This window comes from Lissotriton vulgaris, chromosome 5 (assembly GCF_964263255.1).
Source record: "Lissotriton vulgaris chromosome 5, aLisVul1.2, whole genome shotgun sequence".
Lineage (NCBI taxonomy): Eukaryota > Metazoa > Chordata > Amphibia > Caudata > Salamandridae > Lissotriton > Lissotriton vulgaris.
Genome location: NC_141693.1, coordinates 530089254 through 530109721, shown reverse-complemented (window position 1 = coordinate 530109721; position 20468 = coordinate 530089254). Strand labels below are relative to the sequence as shown.

Here is a 20468-nt window from a genome sequence, read left to right as displayed (position 1 = left end):
TTTAACAAAAGACAGGTGGGTCATCGACCTCGTTCAGACCGGATATCTACTCAAATTCAAAAAACCTCCTTCTTCCATAAATCCAAAAGGTGTTTGTCATCTAAACCACAGTCTGCTGCAAAAGGAAGTGAATACCTTATTGAGCAAAAAAGCCATAGAGTGAGTTCCGCTTACACAAAGAAATCAAGGGCTATACTCTTGTTTCTTCCTTGTTCGAAAGAAAGGTCCATCCGCAGAGTACAGACCTATACTGGATTTTACATTGTTGAACATTCATTCGAAGGGAGAAATTTCGAATGTTAGCACTTCATAAAATTTTCCCTCAACTCCACCAAGATGATTGGATGTGTTCCATTGATCTGAAGGACGCATACTTTCATGTTCCAATTTCAAAAAGAAATCGCAAGTTTCTAAGATTTTGAGTGTCTGTTCATCATTACCAATATGCAGTTCTTCTGTTCGGACTGAAGTCAGCTCCCCGAACATTTTCCAAGTGTATTGCGGTGGTAGCTGCTTTTCTTCGGAAGCAGAGGATTTTCATTTACCCTTACTTGGACGACTGGCTCCTGAAAAGCTCGTCCCCATCTCTGCTAGAGGATCATCTTGCAAGATGCCTTCAACTTCTGCTCAGGTTGGGACTTCAGGTCAATTTCAAGAATTCCATACTAAACCCAACTCAGAAGATTCACTATCTGGGTTCCTTCCTGTACACAGAAAAAGTAAACGCGTGACCTTCGGAGGAGAGGTGGTTATCAATTCGAACAAAATGCCAGTCTCTTCTTCATACAGGTTTCCCGACAGTTCGTCAAGTGTCCTCTCTGCTGGGGTCAATTGCGTAATGCTCTTTATAGTACCAAACACAAGGTTGCACATGCGTCCACTGCATCAATGCTTAGAAGATCAATGGATTCAAATATCGGGGTGCGGGGAGGATCAGATAATCCTTCATCAAGCAGCCAAGGATTCCATCCGATGGTGGATGAAGAGGTCGCACATAATGAAAGGAGTGCCGTTCCATCAGCACAGACTTTGATCACGGACGCCTCTCTCCAGGGTTGGGGTGCGCATATGGGCCCTCTGCAAGTACAGGGTCTATGGTCCGACTCCGAGAGGGGCTACCACATCAATCTCCTAGAGCTAAGGGCTGTACATCTAGCTCTCAAGTCCCTGTTTCCTTTGTTCAGGTCTCGATCCCTTCTGATTCAAACAGACAATACTACAACAATGTATTATTTAAACAAACAGGGGGGTACCCGGTCAAGGACTCACTCCATGGAGGCTCAGACCATATGGAATTGGTTGCTGGCAAGGGACTTGTCAATAGTAGCTGTTCATCTGCCGGGCTCCCTCAATTCTCAGGCCGATTTCCTCAGCAGAGACTTCGTCGAGACTCACGACTGGGTTCTCAACGACGAAGTTTTTCAGGCATGGTGAGCTCCAGACATCGACCTGTTTGCAGATGCGGGAAACACAAAATGCCCCATCTTCGCATCCAGGTTTCCCCCGGAGGGATCTCAAGGGAATGCCCTTTTGATAGACTGGTGTCAGAACTTATTGTACGCTTTTCCACCGATCCCGTTAATACCAGCATTGATCAACAAGATGTACAAGGCCAACTCCAGGATGATTCTCATAGCCCCAGAGTAGCCTCATCAATGGTGGTTTCCAGACCTCCTTCAGTTATTGGAAGTGCCACACAGGAGATTGCCATGTCGCCCGGATCTACTATCCAAGCAGGCGGGTAGAGTGTTCCACCCCAACTTGTCCTCCCTACGGTTGACAGCATGGCTCCTGAAGTCATCCAATATGGTCATTTACAATTAAATCCAGACTGTATGCATATTCCTAAAGAGGAAGTCATATGATTTCAAATGGAAGCGATTCTTCCTGTGGTGTGTGGACAACGGACATGATCCCATACAAGGTCAAGAGCAGGTGATTTTGCCTTATTTGCTGCATTTGGCGAAGTCTGGCCTTCAGTTTAACTCTATTAAAGTTCATCTTGCAGCAATCACCGCCTATAGAAAGTCACCTAATCAGACTTCTTTCTTCAGGATGCCGGTAGTGAAAGACTTTTTGGAAGGCCTAAGAAAGGTGTATCCTCCAGTCAGGTCTCCATCTCCTCCTTGGGAACTTAATATTGTGTTAACTAGGCTAATGGGAGCTCCTTTCGAGCCTATTCACAAAGCTTCCTTACAACATTTATCTTGGAAAGTTCAGTTCCTGGTAGCCATTACCTCTGCTCCCAGAGTGAGCTAGATCCAGGCGCTTTGTTGTAACGAACCTTTCACTGTGTTTCATGCGAATAGAGTAGTTCTCAGAACACATCCCACCTTCCTGCCCAAAGTAGTTTTGGACTTTCACATTGACAAAACTATTACTTTACCGACTTTCTTTCCGGATCCTGCGAATCCTCCAGAGAGATCTCTTCATTCTTTAGATCTTTAGGGGGTTATCAAGTTTTATTTGGACAGAACAAAGGCATTGAGAAAGTCAGACGGTTTGTTTGTTAACTATGGTCCTATTAACACGGGGTCTGCAGGGTCCAAAAGATCCATATCTAGGTGGATTGTTCCTTGTATTGTCCTAGCTTACCAATTAGCCAACAGATCTTTGTCAGGGAGGCCAAAGGCTCATTCTACGAGGGGAAAAGCTTCTACCACAGCTCTCCTAAGGAATGTTCCCATGGCGGAAATTTGTAAAGCAGCCACTTGGCGTTCAGTCGATACTTTTACTCGCCATTACTGTCTTGACTCAGACACACAAGCAGATGCCTAGGTTGGGTAAGCCTCATTAAGAAACCTGTTTGCTAATGCTCGCTGAGATGTATGTGTCAAAGTGATTTTATAGCTATTTTCTGCTCGTCCGCTTGGAAGTGGGTATGAGCTTGCTATTCTATTCAGTGCTTATGACTATTGATGAGAAGAGAAGGATTAGTTACTTACCTGTAATCCTAGTTCTTTTCCAGGGGTATACTCATCAAAGTCATAAGCACTCTCCCGCCTCCCCGGGCGAGCAGTAGCATTGTTTTTGATATGTATTATTGCATTATGTATGCAGGGTCCTACATGATTTTTCTTATACCGTGCAAATGAACTGACCTAACTGTCACCTGTGGGGCACGATGGGAGCAAGCTGCTCCTGGAGGCCTTAAAGGCAAAGTGTTCAGATTCTCTGAGGCCTTAAAGGCAAGGTGCCACTCTCCTTTTCTGAACAAGGAATTTATTTATTTATGTAGCCTTTTTAGGCTAACTGCCTTTTATTACCTGTTTCTTTGATGAAAATAAAAGGTTGTTTTCTGTGGAATGCTTCTAAGGTTCAGGTCCTTTTCTTGCATTGTATGTGATGAGTTATTTTCATTCTACAGAAGGCATGTCATGTTGGCTTTATTAGCAAATTGGGTATGGTTAGGGCTGCATATTATTAGTTACTACATGTATATGTGTATAATTTTTTAGTACCATGTACTATTTTTATATATTTTTTACACATATATATGTATTAGTTTGTGTTCCTGGTTCCCTCTGAGAGCAGAGATAATCGAGTGCTTATGACTTTGATGAGTATACCCCTGGAAGAGAACTAGGATTACAGGTAAGTAACTAATCCATCAGGTACAACACCTATGCAATGTCCATGAACGAGTCATCAGCATATGATTATGGTGGCAAATGCGCAAGAAAGGCCATATTGTTTTTGATTGTAATATCCCAACTGCTGTCTATGAATAAGAGCAAAAACAAGAACGTTGTTCGGATTGGAATAATGCAACAAAACAATGAGCCAAACGAAGACTGACTTCTGGTCCAACCTTAATACGTGGGATTAAGTAATAATTTAAGGATGCTAGTGGTGTGGCTAACTATGGCAAATGAAGGCATGAGGGTAAAGATCATTTAGTTAAATAAAAATTCTTCTTGAATGAAGAGGAGAAATGTTACTACAAAAATATCAAGTGATGCAATTTACTGTCAGCTCAGTCATACTTTTTTTGTATAATCCCATTTATCATCATTGCATATTTCATAGATTTATATTTATTCCTATGCGGTTCATTGAGAATCCACGAAGTTTTAAAGAGTTCAAAAAAATCCACAGAACCTTTGAGTTCCTGTGGTTGGATGTTCAAATAGTATGATGCTTAGATATTTATAAAACTCCCCACTTATATTTTTTTCACAGCTTTTATTAATATGTTTTAACCCGTTACTAATCTTGGGTCTCGTGTACACATTCACCTTTTGTGCATTTGCAGTCTAGTCACATGGCTCAGTGATTTAAGCACAGGTGCTGAATTCTATGTGTTTATATTGTGTGTCTCTATGGTGTGGCCTTACTGGTTTCAGAATGTCTGGCTGAGCCTCTTAAAGGGAGTCCGTTCACGTTTGTCTCTGGGAGTGTAATCCACGCCAATTGTTTGTCCAATAAAATATTTGGGGCACTTGATTTCGGGGGCTGCCCTTATTGTGAAAAGGGTGTTTGGTATTAGGATGTTATTGCTGCATTGCTTGAATAGCAGATGTTGCACATATTTCTTTGATTTACTTGGAGACAACTTACATAGCACATGCAATGCCATTTGAATTTGACTTCTGCAGTTTGCACCTCTTATGCTTATTTCTATGCAACAGGGATTGTATTCAAACTCTCATATTGTTACATTATATTTGTTTCCTAGTCTGTTACTTTTTGGGAGCTGATATGACTGATTAGATCTAATCTTTATTTCAGATGCAAGTCCAAAATCTAAAAGATCCCGAGGAGAAGATGAAAATGAAGAAGACAAAGATTATCACAGAAGTGATCCGCAAATTGCCATTTTTCTGGACTGTTTACGAAATAATGGTCAGTCAGGCGAAAACACAGTTAAGGTAAGTAGAGACTGAAATTTGTTTTTGCTTTGGTTGCTTTGTAAGTAAACACTTTTTAATGGTAGACAACTAGGCTTCATACCTTCTTTCTTTTAATGTATTTCTTATCAAGACCATATATGAACGATACATATAGAAAAACAGTTTCTCTGGCATTGGATATTTTATATATTCATGTGCTTGAATCATTCCCCATCATCAGGCTGGGAATCCACAGTAACTTAAAATAGCAGTATACAGTTAAAATTGTTATAGGCCTTAACAGCAGTGTTTGTTTAACCCCTTGGGTGCGGCCGCGATTCTTCGCCTGTGCGGCCGTTTTTAAGAGTGGGCGGGTTCATGACACAGTGAAGCATGACGGCTGGGGGCCGTCATCAGCATGGGAGGGGTTAACACCACATAGACCTAATTTCAAACAACTCAAATTTCAGCTAATGGGGTGGAAGTGCTACGGCCTACTACCCCCCCCCCCCCCAAAGAGGCCACTATAACTCAGATTCTTATTGGTCATGTGCGACAGTGTCCAGAGAAGAGCTCTCCTCTAACCTCTCTGTGACCTTATCCTGTTGTTTTCCTGGGGGTACCATGGTCTTGAAGTAGCTAGCTCTCTGTTTAGCTTTCAGAGGACTGTAAGTTGATTTTGCAGTATGTTTGTGGAAAATCTCAATTGTTTGTGCCAAGGAGACTTCTCCTCTGTCATCATGACTGGGAAAGAGAAAAAAAATCTGTATTCACATTCTGGTCTAAATGTGGACAGAAAAATATCCATACTTATGATCCTCATGGGCAGTGTATTTTTTGCCTTGATCCAATGCACAAGAATATGTAAAACCTGTCCTTCCAAGACGCTGAACGATAGTAAGAGGAAGTTGTCACAATATTTGCTGAAGAAAAAGAAATGGCCCCAGGAAAGCGGATTCTCCCTCATTTGAGGATTATTCTGTGAAAAGTGCTCTATTCACGTACATGAAGGCTGTAAAAAAAAAGTAGGAAGCATGGAGTTTCCAAAGCTGGACTAAAAAACGAAAGGGCTGGCACCACCTCCTTCCAGGAAAAATTTGAGTTTCCCAGGAAACCAGTCCAGGGCAGGCAAACCGTAGCCTGCCAGAAATATTGTGTGAAAATCCAGCTCCCTTGATGCCCTGGCTGAGTTGCCATTCTCAATGGTGATGTCTCCGTTATCCGCCTCAGGAAGAAAAAGCCCCTGTTGTTGTCATTGACTACCTACTTGACAACCTCCCTAATGCAACCTCTGAGTCAGTGACCAGTGAGGTAAATCTTTGGACCTATGGAACAGTGTGCATGGGACCCGTGTGTTTCATAATCTTCTTACTTAGGACATCTACTACAGAAACAACAAGGTGATGGAAGGAATGCTTGAATTAAACTCGTCCACTGGCAATTGCTGTGGGCCTCATTCCAGACCATCGTTTTTCGGCCACTGTGCCATGCTACACAAAGGACCCCCTGCCCCCCCCTTTTATATTAATCGATCTTTAGCCTTCTCCAATAAAAACTACAAGCCTAAACTGCCAGTCCAGCTCTCCTCCAGGTGGGAACACAAGCAACCCCAGACTGGTTTCAACCTACTTAGGTCTCAATAGTAATATATCGCTTGAGTTCTAGGATTCCATCCATCAATTTTTAATGTTTTTCTTTATGACACCCTAAGTATGCCAGGTATGCAGAGATGTGGGTCCTGTGTTCAGTGTGCCACTGGGACCAAGCTGCACCTAACTGAAGTGTCTCATCTAAGGCAAAATCTTCCTTGGGCGGTTAGGATCAGATCAGAGAGGACTAGGCTTGGCGGTTTGAGGTGTGCTGGTCCTATTGCAGAAGGCCCAAGGATAATTTGCAGATGGCACGTTCTAATCTGAGATGTAAAAGGTGGGCAAAAAAATGCCTGATTAATTCAAGTGTTCTGTTTTTTTTGTATTTCTCACTGCAAAACTTTAGAATGCCCAAAATTAAATGGGTACATTTTCAAGTGGGGCCATCTCACTCTGGACTTGTTCGATATCCCAAACAATGATACATTCTGGGGCTACTCCTGCTGGTTTTGGCAACCAGGGACTAGAAATTACTTAAATAACACTGCATTTTTCTATTCATAGTTCAGTGAGATAAATCTAACCTATCATGCACTGCTTATCACCTCATATATGGCATCACGTATGCCATTTTAAATGACATCATTGATGGTATCACTTCTGTCCTATCATGCAATGGTGACTCCAAGAGAAGCTTATCTGTTGTAGCTAGCCAATCAGAGCCTTAGTGCCCGCAGCCTCTGCTTTAAATCTACAGACCCAGAAAGGGCGAAAAAGCGATCTCATCAAATTAGATTTGTTGAATTATTTGTATTCGGTCCGTGAATAGTCCATGAATCTGGGTTTGTGGACAATCCACAGACTAATGGCTCTGAAAGCTCTAACTTTGTAACCCCTTCAACAAGATCATGTCCACATAAATTTGAATTTAGATGCACAACAGTTTTATGCCGCCTTTTCCACTCTGCCAAGGGAAATTAAAGTGCGGAAACCTGCCTACTGACTGGCACCCAACTAATGGGCAAAGTATCGAAGGAACCACAGGATTTTGTGTGTTTGTGTATATATGCGGGTGGTGTATGTTATTGTATGCCATAACACACACCACCCGCCATGTTGTGCTTTAAGTAGTTGCATGTCTTCCTGTGACCTTTTGAAGTGGGTGCTTTAGTTTTGTGTTTTGTGCATGGCGGACGGTGTGAGGACTGTTGTGTGCATTGAATAATATAACTGGCTAATTTCACTGGTCCTGCGCATTTGAGCCAGACCAGCATTTTTTAACAGTGTTTTCTTTCAATGAATTTCTGCAATTTTATGTATGATACACTTCATGTCCAACCCCCTGCTGTGCACGCCTATCGGCTGTATGAAATGCCATGCTTTGGTCTTGCACTGCTGTTTCAGTGATTTAAGAGCTGCGGGAGGGTCTGATGTGGCACTACACAACTGATCTGGTAAGATAGGATTGTTTCAGGACCACAGAATCCAAAGGCAATCGTTTTGGTGGGTTGGGTGCTGCCCCTCGGCTCAGCCCGCATGCCCATGACCGAAGTCTGTGCATAGCAGGGGTTGGCATTTGGGGTTTGGTTGCAGCTCCTGATCTTTGACCAAACTTTGTACACTGCCATACCTACCAGGTGCTGGCAGCCATGGTGGGTGGGCATAGGCCTGATCTTTTGGCACCCGCCACTATTCACAGATAAAAGACATGAAGCATGTTTGGGCACCTGGCACTGCATCCAACCTCCTGCTGTGCATGGCATGCAGCTGAGCATAGCTGGGTTTGGTTGCACAAATAGTTGATATAGTCGATCATCAGAAAAATCAAAATATCAGTCAACCTCTTTAGTTAAGTGATGGCTTATTATTGCTCATAACATATTACCATATGTTAAAAAACACAAGTTAAGTTATGGTTACAAGAAACAAATGGAAACCGTATGACATTGGCCAGTTACAGTTAGTAACAAAAACTCTTACTTGCAACTCTACCATGAAAAACTATAATTCGTCAGCAAAAAGACTTAACCGTGAGAAAAGATAGGACAAACTGATGATTATTTGGAAGAATATGGTGCAATGTTTTGAAACATATGGAACATTTGAGTATAGAAGTTCAAAGAGATGACCAACATGCAATTCAGTATTTAATACATAGGATTAGAATGCATGTATATCTCATTTATACATGCAGCTTTATAAATTGTTGCTAAACATACCATGAGGACAAATTGGTCTGAAATTAAATGTTACAGCAGGAATCTGGATGTAACGTTAGTTGAATTAATGTCAGACAAGATGTAGTCCTAATAATATTGGTACCAAGCGTTGTAATCCGATACTTAGGCAATCTTTACTTGCACACTGTAATGCTGCTTAATAGAGATTGTGTTGCTAATTAACTCAAAGATATAGAGTAGCTAATGAGACTTTCTGAAAATGAATTGTATAATGTCCTGATAAAGTGATAAATACAAGTCACAAAATCCCTGTTGGAAATGCAATAAACAATTACATTTTCAACATGCAAAAAGACTGTAAAATATACTTGTGGAGAGTTCTAAGAAACATAGGGCCTCATTACAGAAGGGGTGGGGTGTGGCGCCGCGGCTAGTGCGACTGACTGGAATCTGGGGATCACGGTTCGATCCCCAGCACCGGCGGCAGATTAGCCCAGCACCATGTGACTCTGGGCAATAGCTTGCTTAATCTTCCCGACGGCCCCCAGCACCTAGAGACCCTTATGGGTGATTGTGCGCCATACACATGTGGATTATTATTATTATTATGATGTCGGTCGGAAAGCATTCCGAATGGCTCCTTGTCGGAATCGTTTCTGACCTACTCTGGTTCGGCGAGTCCGACCGACCGATTAAGATGGTTCCAAACACCGGTCGGACAGACTCCCATTGAAATCAATGGGAGCCTGTGTTTAGACTGACAACACAGGCTCCCATTGAAGAAAGGGGTGGGTGCGGAAAACACTGCACCCTGTGGCGAGCATGCCACAAAGCTGGCCACACTGTGCATGTTTGGAAAGAGGGGTCCCATGGGTACCCCCACAGGCAGTAACCAGAGGCCTCTGGGTGAAGGAGGGCCTGCTACTGGCCTCCAAAGTCAGTTTCTGACAGCCCGTTCGTGTCAGACAATCCGACTTGGAAAGGCTGTCAGAATCCACCATCGTAATACAGTTGGAAACGCGGTCCATTGACCTGTACGATTCAGCTCCGACCGACTCAGAGTCTCTGAATGCTGGTCAGAGCCTAGTAAGAAAGACTGAACGGTTACCTTCCATCATATTTGGTCGGTCGGAAATGTTACAGAGTCTGTCAGAAACAGGGGTTCCGAAACAGGTTAGGAAAATCTGGGTCTGCACATCATTACTAGTGACGTTATCAATGTTTTATACATCAGTATCTCGGATTTGAATATCTGTGACTCTCGATCATTCTGTATATTACCAGCAACCATGTTGTCTATTTTTATTCCATAATAATAATTGTATTACTTTGTACAGATATTGATCAATTAGAAAATATTGTTCAACTTGAAATATATGGTACAGATGGAATATTGTGCATATGGAATGTACAAGTTTTATTAATGATTATCACATACATTTATATTTTTGATAAAAGAGGTATACACAAAGGCAAAAAAAAACAATCAACAATAAAAACAATATTTTTCAAACAGTCTGTTTGACACATTGTTTATTTAGAAGTGTTAACACATGGATTTCTGCAATATAGTCTACATTTAACCCGGCCAATTTGTAAGTTTTCTAAATAGGAAAATCTAAATACCATTCGAGCCTTTCCGATTGTAATAAGGCTCATAATGGCTTTCATAAAATTCTTTTGTGATCCATCTTGTGAAAAAGAAAGAACAGATTTAAATTAAATACAATATTCTAATTAGCAGAGATTTTTTTTATTAATTGCAAAAGAGGGTACTAAAACTTTGGCAACAAAGAGACTGCATAGGTCTCACAATACTTTTCCCCATTTGTGAGCTGAAGGGCAGCTCCAACCTATGTTCCCAAATCTGGGCAGGTGCTCACTTACTGTTTGTGTCAAGTTAATCGGTTTAGTTCTAATGTCTGTGTATATTCTTTCAATTAATCAAAAACTAGCCTGTCGCTCAACTGTAGCCAGGATAATGGAGAATAAAATAGTGATTCAAGAGATACCTCAAATTCACCCATCATGGTAAACTATAGCTGAGATTGTACTTCAGCGAGTAGCTTTTAGGTAGCCTGCTACCTGAAAGTGACTGGCAAATTATCCATCAATACGTTTTTGTGTATCTTCATGTTCCTGTGATTTTTCTCTTGTTAAGAGGATAAAAAAACTTTGAATATTTATGTTATTCTTTTTATAAATTATAAAAGGAAAATTGAAAGTGATATACTTAGATTGTCACGGTTAAAATGTTTATTGTTAAAAAAATGGCGATCACTTCGTAAACCACTGTTTCCAGGAGAATAGGGATTATAAGCAAGTGATGTTCCCTCTTTCTTAAATTGTGTCGTTAAGTCATATTTTCATATAATGGGATTGAAATATAACATGAATATTTCTTTTTTTTCAGGGTTTATTGAAAAAATTTATACGCTGCTCTACACGAGTGACAGTTGGGACCATTAAAAAATTCTTAAGTTTAAAGTTAAAACTTCCAAGTACATATGAGGTGCGTTATTAATTCCTGTGACTTATTTTTGAGTTAACTGTATACTCACTGTGCTCTTAGATTGATTTATCTATACAAATCCAAACTTATTTGAAGTGTCAGTACTTGTTCTGTCAGCATTTGCAGCATGCTTCCTTAGGCTAACTTTCTCTGCATGGTTTTGCTCTGTTTGTCCTTTCCTACTTCCACTGTATACCTGTATGATAATGATTCAGAAACCGGATCCTTACTCTTTCTCCTGCGGAGGTAAGTTGATCTTTGGATAGCCAGGACGTCTCCCATAATGAGACCACTAGCTCCAGTACAAGTTTTTAATACCCTGATCTCCCTGCCAGCTGGTGCTCAGACAGATATGGGGATGTAAAGGGGCTCAAAACCTTGCAGTCTCCCATCAGTGAATTAGCAAAAGGGACTGTAAAGGACGATAACACACATCCTATTTGCATTTTTACTTCCTTAAACAATAATGTATTTGCTTGGCAACAGAGGAAGCTTTTAACACAAGAAAGTATGTGGGGATCTTTGCCCAACTCTTCAATAGTATTTTTCAAGGATGGTCTTCTTCCATTATTCTAATAGGAATGTGAAAAAGGTGCAGCTTACCTCGGTCCCTTTTATGGTAAGTATTTTGTCTATGTACTTGGGAAGAGGAGTTAGAGGGTTCGTCTTCATATACACTCCTGCTATTAAGTCATACAGTGCAAAGACTCTTTCCAGTCTCTCTGGTTCCATCCCTGTGGTGAAAAAGGGCAGGGGAAATTTCTGATGAAAGGTTACAGTATTCGGTCTTAGAGTTTTCTCTTATCTAGTGGTTAAGAGTAAACCTACAACAGACCTTAAGAGAGGCTAATAATTCAAAAAGAGTAAAGAATTTCTGGTTTGTGTTATGTGCCTGCAGAAACGCCTAGATTATTCCTCTTCAGAACTCATTCAAAAGTACTAAATGTAGTTGGTCCATCAAGGCATTTATTTAAAAACCACAAATGTGTAGTATTTCTGAGTTCAGAAATATGGTCTGAAGAGCCAAATGTTAGTTTACTTTCTGAAACTGTTAAAGATTTGTAAACTGGTTTCCACAACGTCTGCTGCAAATGTTGTCTTTAATTTAAACACTGATCCAGATCAAAGATCAAAATAAGCTTTATTCGAAGTCACAAATTGAATCATAAAAGCTACAAAATACATCAATACAATGATTTAAAATGACCAAAAATACAAGTTAAAAACAATTATACAAAATTCATCCTTATTTAAAAATTTAAGACAGAATATTAAAAGGTCTAACATCGTAACACGATAATATAATTACAATTTACAGCTGCTTCCTACGATTTATAACAGTCAACAAAAAACGCGACATTACAAAGCACATAAAAATGTCTGGTAGCATTTGCAAATATGTATACGTCGAACAACAGTATCTGTAACCCAACTGTAGTAACAAGGGTTTTATGAATTTCTGTCTGAAACATGAGAAGTGTTTACAAAAGAATACAGTGTGCATTGTATTCTGAGGTGAAATATCATCACACGTACAGTTTCCCAGGTCGGCTGACCAATTGTTAACAATGGGAAAACTGATTAAATGATGGAAAATATCCAGCCGAAAACGTGTGAGCACAAACCGATGGCGAGAATTATAAATTTTAACCAAGTATGGTTACATGTAAACACTGGTCAAAATCAGTTGGTTCCTCAACACCGTAGGTTTACAATTTTCAGATGCTAATCTGATTTCTTCCAGAAAAGAGATGCATTTCAACTTCAAGGCTTTCCTCTGATCGGTGGCCGAACACTCAGGGAGAGTAAAATATTCAAGGTTTACCAAGAAATTATGAACCTACTTGAGCCATGGAATTTTAAAAACCTTAGGCTATTTTTGGCGGTCAGCGATTATGGCTCGGTTTGAAATAGTGTGTTCAGATGACCATATTTTGTGCCATAATAGCGCAGGTTGGATCCTAATTAAGTATGCTAAGTAGGGGGCACCCAATTCAGAGTGACATACAAACGTTGAGCTACTTTTCGGAGTGCAAGGAGAGACCTTAGAAAAGCATTTTCTTCAAGCTGTAATATATCTATTTTTCCATGGCCCCATACATGGCTGACGATCTACACTTTACATTATAAATAGTCATCATCTCCTTTGGATGTTTAAAGCCACACTGACTAGCGAAACTCGATAGGGACGTTTTTGTTTTCATGAAATGGAGTCGCCTTGATTTAATAGCCCCTTGCCAATGCCCTGATTTATTATAAACAATGCCCAAATATGAGAAGGAATCTGTAAACTGGATGGTAGAACCCTCAATAAAAATTTCACGACAGCGGGTAGCCTTCTTCCCAATCTTGTTGGCGAAGGTTTTACTTGTGTTGATTTTTAACCCCAAATTAAGCATATACTGAGCAAATTTGTCCACCAGGCGCTGCAGGGCAATGGGAGTATGGGCCATTAACACTGCATCGTAGGTATAAAATAGTGCTGGAATAGGCCTTTGTTCCACCTGAGGTAGATATACACATTTACTTGCCAGTATATCTCCTATGCTGTTTATATAGAGGTTAAATGGAAAGGGGGCCATTACGCATCCCTGCCGCACCCCTCTTTCTATGTTCAATGTCTCAGTACAGTTACCGTTAAGACCGTAACGTACTCTGCCTCTGCCTTGGGCGTACAAGTCTCTTAAGAAGTTTACAATTTTAACATCCACTCTCATATTAGTCATTATTGCCCATAACTTATCGTGAGCTACCAAATCAAGCTGAAAACAAATCGATAAAGACTAAAAAAAGATTACCACCTTTCATGTGTACATACTTGCCAATTAACAAGTCTAGGTTTACAGCCTGCTCTACATTACCCAACCCCGCCCTGAACCCATACTGTAGGTCTGAGAGGATATTGGTTGATTCTGCCCACTCCTGTAAGCGTCCCAAGAGCATGCGACCAGCAACCTTAACCAGGCAATCCAAGAGGGAAATTGGCCTGTATTGTGCTGGGTTGTTACGGTCACCATTCTTGAAAATAGGGACGATAAGTAGGTAAAAAACCCTGACTTTGGCAGGATTTAAAGAGCAAAGTGAGGATAGGGCCCCAGAGCTCGATGTTAAATTTAAAGAGGTCAATAGGGATCCCGTCGGGCCCTGGGGCCTACCCCCCCTTGCTTACTTTAAGGGGCAATCTGACTTTATCCAGGGAAAACTCTGGATATTTGCACTCATTTAAAGGGCCGGTATTTTTGGAAGCATTAGCAAAGGATATAACTCCATTATGTGGCAAGGCAGTAGCAGTGGGAACAAAACACTGTCTGACAAATGCATGTTGGAATTAATTACCTTCCAATAGTATTTTTTGCGGCTTTGGGCCTTTGGGAAGCAGCTCTTACTCAATGGCCACCCATGTTTTTCTGCAAGACTGATCCCCTATGTACATTTTTATTTCCAATACATTTACTCGAGGTGCAGGTTTTTGAACTTTGGTGTGTGCTACATATGTACACACTATTGGCATTTTTACTTCTTGTCTCAGTATTACAGTTGTAAAGCTACAGGGCAAGGTTTTACAGCAAGAGCCAGTGGATCCTAACTCAAAACTTCTATCCTCCAACTCAAATGTTTAGTAGCCATCAATTTCGGAAGAGTGGAAATTAAAAATTAATTGCAGTATTTAAAGCAAAAATGTTTATATGTGACAAATCATTAACACATTGATGATACTTGTTTTGCATTTATTTGGAGCCTTCTCAGCTGAGTTTATAAGCCTGTAACACACTGATAAACTCCATTGATATCCCCACCTCATCTCATCCTTTCCATCATCTTGTCACTACTCAGCTGTTTTGCTTCTTCTACTCTTTTGACATCATTGACACTGTCACTTCTATCCACAAGTTCTCAAACCATCCTTATACCCCTAGCTCTGTTTGCATCCCAAATCCACTCTAACCATTTTATCTATTCTCTCCCTCATCTACTGTCTCACACCAACTGCTTTCTTGTCCCTGCTCCTCTCATCAGATGAAACCCCCATGCAATCTGCTCTCTGGTCCCACCCATTTCTACCTCAAGCACATTCACCCCTTAAACTATCCCAACCTGTATCCACTCACCATCCCATCATGTTTCCACTTTCTCCATACTTTCACTTAGGTTCTTCATTGATGGTCATGAACACCTGAACAATGCCATGCTGCATGAGTGGATCCTGGACCTCTTTTCCATAGATATATTGTCCATGTATATTAACACAGGGTACAAGTGCCCACTTAAAGGGCCTTATTTTTCCTGAGTATGTTCCATAGGTTTGAAAAATAGCATATTTGAAGTTTGCATTGCAGCATCTTAGTTGAGAAAGGAGTTGAAAATGTAAAACATGAGCATAAACATGCAGTCTGAGAGGCCTACATTGAAAACTTTGAAAATAATACCCAGCACCGTAAAATACTCCAAGAGCTTGCTTAACCATGATGCATTCTACTGGCAGTTGCCTCACAGAGACTGTTCTTTGTTACGGAAAGTATGTGGCGTAAGAACTTCAGTAGATGATGATGTTAATTCACTTCAGTAGATTATTTCACGTTAAATTTACCATGTTTGCGTGTGAAACACCTCTAGCCGAGCATGAGCAATAAAAAAAATGACGAAATATAATATTTACCAATTAACTCAACATTTTTCCATGAAAAGTCTTTTTAGCCGTGTATGAGATGTTGAATCCTTTATGTAACTAGTATAATTGGCCCTACACATTTCTGACCCCAATGAGCGGTTTCCACTGAAAAAACTCACAGAAATAATACCCCCAGAGGTTCACCTAAACCAACATGTAGTGATGCTAATTTTTTTCAGCCTCTGGCAGCCATTGCAGAGAAGTAGGTACACGATTAAAGGTGACTTTAATTGTTACTGTTATTACTATTATTATTGTTTTTATTATTACATTCACTAGGTACTTATCACTTAAAGTCATCGGAATTATTTTTAAACATACCCTGTATCATCCTTAGTCACTGTAAATGTCTTCCTGTAAACTAATCTAAATCACCTTCTACCCATAATGGCCTTTTTGGAAGGAGTTACAACTACAGAAATCTGCAAGGCCACGATGTGGAAATCTTGCACACCACCAAGCACTGCTGTCTAAATATCCAACCAAACAGACTCTGAATTGGCAGTGTGGCAGGATGTACTATGAATCATTTTAACTAAGGCGGACATTATTCCAGCGTATCAATAGTTTGCCAGTATTGGATGGCAACATCGGTTTAAGATTGTAAATCTTTGTTGCTGAAAAAAGTTACTTCTCTTCCAGGGGATCCTCATCAATAGTCATAAGCATTAGAATATTCCCGCCCATGCGCGGGACCCCGGAAAAATTATATTATTTGTGCCCCACATATATATATCCATATATATATATATATATATATAAGTATTGCAGCCTAATAAACACCAGAGCTGAATTATGCTGTAAAGAATTTCCATAAACCATGAACAAACATGCATTATAAACATGAGAGACAACAACAGTTTTGTTTTAGAACTGTTTTAATGCTCAGAAAGCAGTGGAAATTCTCATGAAACACTGAAAGCATAGGAAGCTCCCAGGCTGCATTGCAAAACTACAGTCTAAAAAGACTGAAAAGCTAACCTGCATCAACATGCAGTAAAACTGACACTGTGCCTTTAAGGCACCCATGACCCCCAGCTTCCCATCATGCCTCAGGGGTGACAGTTAGGTCAGTTTTTCTTTCCGGCTCCTTCAGGAAGGACCCTGGTAACACAGCTCCACTCTTTTTCTTGCTTTCTGTCAGAAAATTCCTTCATTATTCAGATTTTTTTGACTTACTTTGACATTTTACATCTAGTCAAGTAAGTATCTGTCTTTTATTTACAGTTTTTTGAGGCATTTTTTTCTCAAAATGCCCTCACTCTTTGATAACTGCCCTTCTTGTGGCAACAAGAAGGCTAAAACAGACAGTCATGATGTCTGTATACTTTGTTTGCCTGATCTTCATGACCCAAAGACCTGTCCTCACTGCGAGCGCCTGTCAGAAAGAACTCTTAAGGACAGGGAGAGGAATCGCATTTACGGCCTAGCCCAGAGGTCATCCAGAGGAAGATCTTCGGTAAAGAAGGGCTCCAAGAGGGCTAGATCACCTTCAAGGGACAAGTCTTCACGTCCTTCAGGTTCAGCGTCAGGCTCGGCGGGTCATTTATCGAAAAAGCGACCGTCGACGGTGGGCTCGCCGTCGAAAAGAAGATCAGGTTCGTCGCCGACGTCGTGGATTCCAGCTCTGTCGTCGAAATCCCCTCCGCCGTCGTCAACCAGGCGACGATAGGCGTCGAGGGAGGTCACACCTCCGCCATCGTCAACAGGGCGAAGATCGCCATCGAGAAAAGTGGCTCCTCCGCCGTCGTCAACCAGGCGACGATCGGCGTCGAGGACCATCACCCCTCCGCCATCGTCAACTCGGCGACGAGCGGCGTCGAGGACCAAGACCCCTCCGCCGTCGTCAACCCTGCGACGATCGGCGTCGAGGGGCGTTACACCTCCGCCGTCGTCATCCAGACGACGATCGGCGTCGAGAAGTGTGACCCCTCCGCCGTCGTCAATAAGGCGACGATCGGCGTCAAAGCCCAAGATCCTTCCGCCGTCGACAACCAGACGTCGATCGGTGTCGAGGAGGCGATCTTCGTCGACGTCTCGTCGATGCTCGGCGTCGAGGGTGGCCAATACCCCTCCGCCTTCGTCGCATAGACATTCGACGTTGAGAGAAGCTCCGTCGTCGGCTGGTCATCGCTGTTCGGCGTCGAGAGACCATCATCGTTCGCCATCGAGACATCCGACGCCGAGATTACTTGCTCCGTCGATGCCCCAGAGGTTTTCGACGTCGAGAGAGAGGGTTCCATCGTCAGCAGTGCAGCGATGTTCGACGCCGATAGACCAACGGTCGTCACCGTCGAGGCATTCGACGTCAGAACACCCGACGTCGAGGCCTCGTGAAAGGGCTGATTCGACGGCAAGGGACTCTGTGATTATGGTGACTGCATCGGCTTCGCGCCACTCCTCTTCATCCTCTGGCTCCTGAAAATCACCCTCAAGGTCCAGCAGTCTGGTCAATAGATCACCTTTACGACGGACAGATCCTTCTTCGGAGGTGGTGAGGTTGTCCCCTAGATGGTACCAACCATTGGATCGTTAGCGAGAATCAGGGGCTGCCAAGCGGATGCGAGAGTATGCCAGTCCTGAGTACAGATCTCCACTCCAAAGATTGGTAGCAGAAGTGGACAGACGCAGCCCTCCCAGGCGCCAAGCAGAAAGATCGCCTGTGAGGAGGCCATCCAGATCTCGTTCTCCCAGAAGGGAAGAGCCGGCCAGTTCTCGTTCTCCCAGAAGGGAGAAGCATCCAAGAAGATCACGTGAAAGGAGGCACGGTGATCATCGCAGGAGTCGAAGAACTCCATCTTCTTCTTCTTCTTCTTCTTCTTCTTCTTCCTCAACCCGATCTTCCAGGAGAAATTATTCTCCCACGCTTACATCTCTAGTGTTTCTCCAGTGGACGACATCAACACTTATCTAGATGTCCTACAGAGAGGGGCTAAGAAACTTAACATTGAAATGTCTGTCCCCCAAGTGGCTACGACAGTGATTTTTGAAACGCTGCATCAAAAATCTGTTTCTCGTCCATTACTACCCTTGGTCCCGGGAATTATGGATCCTGTCAAAAGCATTTTTCTAACTCCAGCGACTATTAAGGCGGCGCCGGCTCGTATCCAGAAAAAATACAAGCCAGCTGACTCCTAACCAGTATTTGTAGAAGCTGACCCTCCAGCAGACTCTGTGATTGTAGCAGCGGCTCGGAAGACACATGCAGTGGCTGCCTCCTCCTCGGTTCCACCAGATAAAGACAGCAAATCACAGGACTCGTGGGGGTCGAAAAGTATGCAATTCTGCCTCTTCTTCTCTGAAGATCTCCAGTGCGGCCGCTCTATTAGGTAGATATGATAGAGCACTATGGGATTCCATGGATCGGTTCAAGTCCAAACTGCCAAAAGAGGACCAGAAGGACTTTGAGGAAACGCTGACAGAAGGCTGCCTAGTGTCTAATCAAATAATTAGCACAGCGGCGGACGGCGCAGTACTAGCAGCTCATTCTTATTCCCATGGAGGTTGTGCCAGGAGGTCTTTTTGGCTGCGCCTGACAGGCCTCAAGCCCGATGCACAACAACGCATCTTAAACCTTCCTTTTTCTGGTTCCTCTCTCTTCGGTGAACACGCTGACGAGCAGATGAGTCGAATGAAGACCGAGCTGGACACTGTGAAAGCGGTCGGTCTAGAGAAGAAAAAGGAGTTCAAGCTCCACTTTAACACCAACAAGGGCAAAGGGGCTCAACAGAGGGTTCAAACCCCTCAGTGGTCCCAAAACAAGAGTCAAGGCAAGATCCAATTTCGAGGAGGCAAATCGGGCAGAAGTAGAGTAGGTCACCAGCAGTCCTCTAACATGGCGAGGGGAGGAAAGGCTTGAGCAGTGGCTTCCTCTGGCGCCGTTGCCCACTCCAGTGGGAGGAACTGCTTCACAACATCTGGCAGAGTGGGTCAGCATCCAAAAAGATCGTTGGGTGCTGAATATACTGCGCAATGGATACACGCTACGTATTCCTCTGAAGAAATCTCTTCCCCACCAGCTGGATCAGCTCCGGAGAGAGGTGAAAATTCTTCTGCAAAAAGAGCTATAGAAGTACTTCTCTCTCAAAGGGGAAAATGAGTCTACTCCAGATATTTTCTTGTCCCCAAAAAAGATCAGGAGGACACGTTCAGACCCATCCTAGACCTTCGTCTTCTAAACAAGGTCATAGTCAAGGAAAAGTTCCGCATGCTAGCTCTTCACCAAATATGTCCACATCTGCAAGTCGGGGATTGGATGTGTTCGGTGGATCTGCAAGATGCATACTTTCACAAACCGATTGCACTGCGTCACCGAAAGTACTTGAGGTTTGTGATCGGCAACAAACATTACCAGTACAAAGTGCTGCCCTTCGGGCTCAAGTCCGCACCACGAGTCTCCACCAAATACATGGCAGTGGTGGCGGCTTTCCTTCACAAAAAGGGGCTTTTCATCTATCCGTACCTGGACGACTGGCTTCTAAAAGGTCCATCTCCTGTACAGGTAGCAAACGATTTCCAGCTTTGCCTGTACCAGTTGCACAAGCTCGCGCTCCACGTCAACATGGAGAAATCAGTCCAACGGCCAACACAGTTCATCCACTACCTAGGCTCCGTTCTGGACACAAAATTGGGAAAAGCGTTTCCTTCGGAGGAGAGACTTTTTTCTATGCGACAGAAATGCAGAGT

At 42.5% G+C, this 20468-nt stretch overlaps 1 protein-coding gene across 2 annotated transcripts in view; it reads left to right on the top strand.

Moving 5' to 3' along the window:
- PCGF5 (polycomb group ring finger 5) overlaps window positions 1–20468 on the top strand; it is a 259950-nt gene that overhangs the window by 103830 nt on the left and 135652 nt on the right. For both annotated transcript variants that reach the window (XM_086921973.1, XM_086921974.1), the window contains exons 6-7: window positions 4732–4871; window positions 11015–11113. In XM_086921973.1, the coding sequence (XP_086778099.1) occupies window positions 4732–4871; window positions 11015–11113 (239 nt within the window). The remainder of the gene's footprint in view (window positions 1–4731; window positions 4872–11014; window positions 11114–20468) is intronic.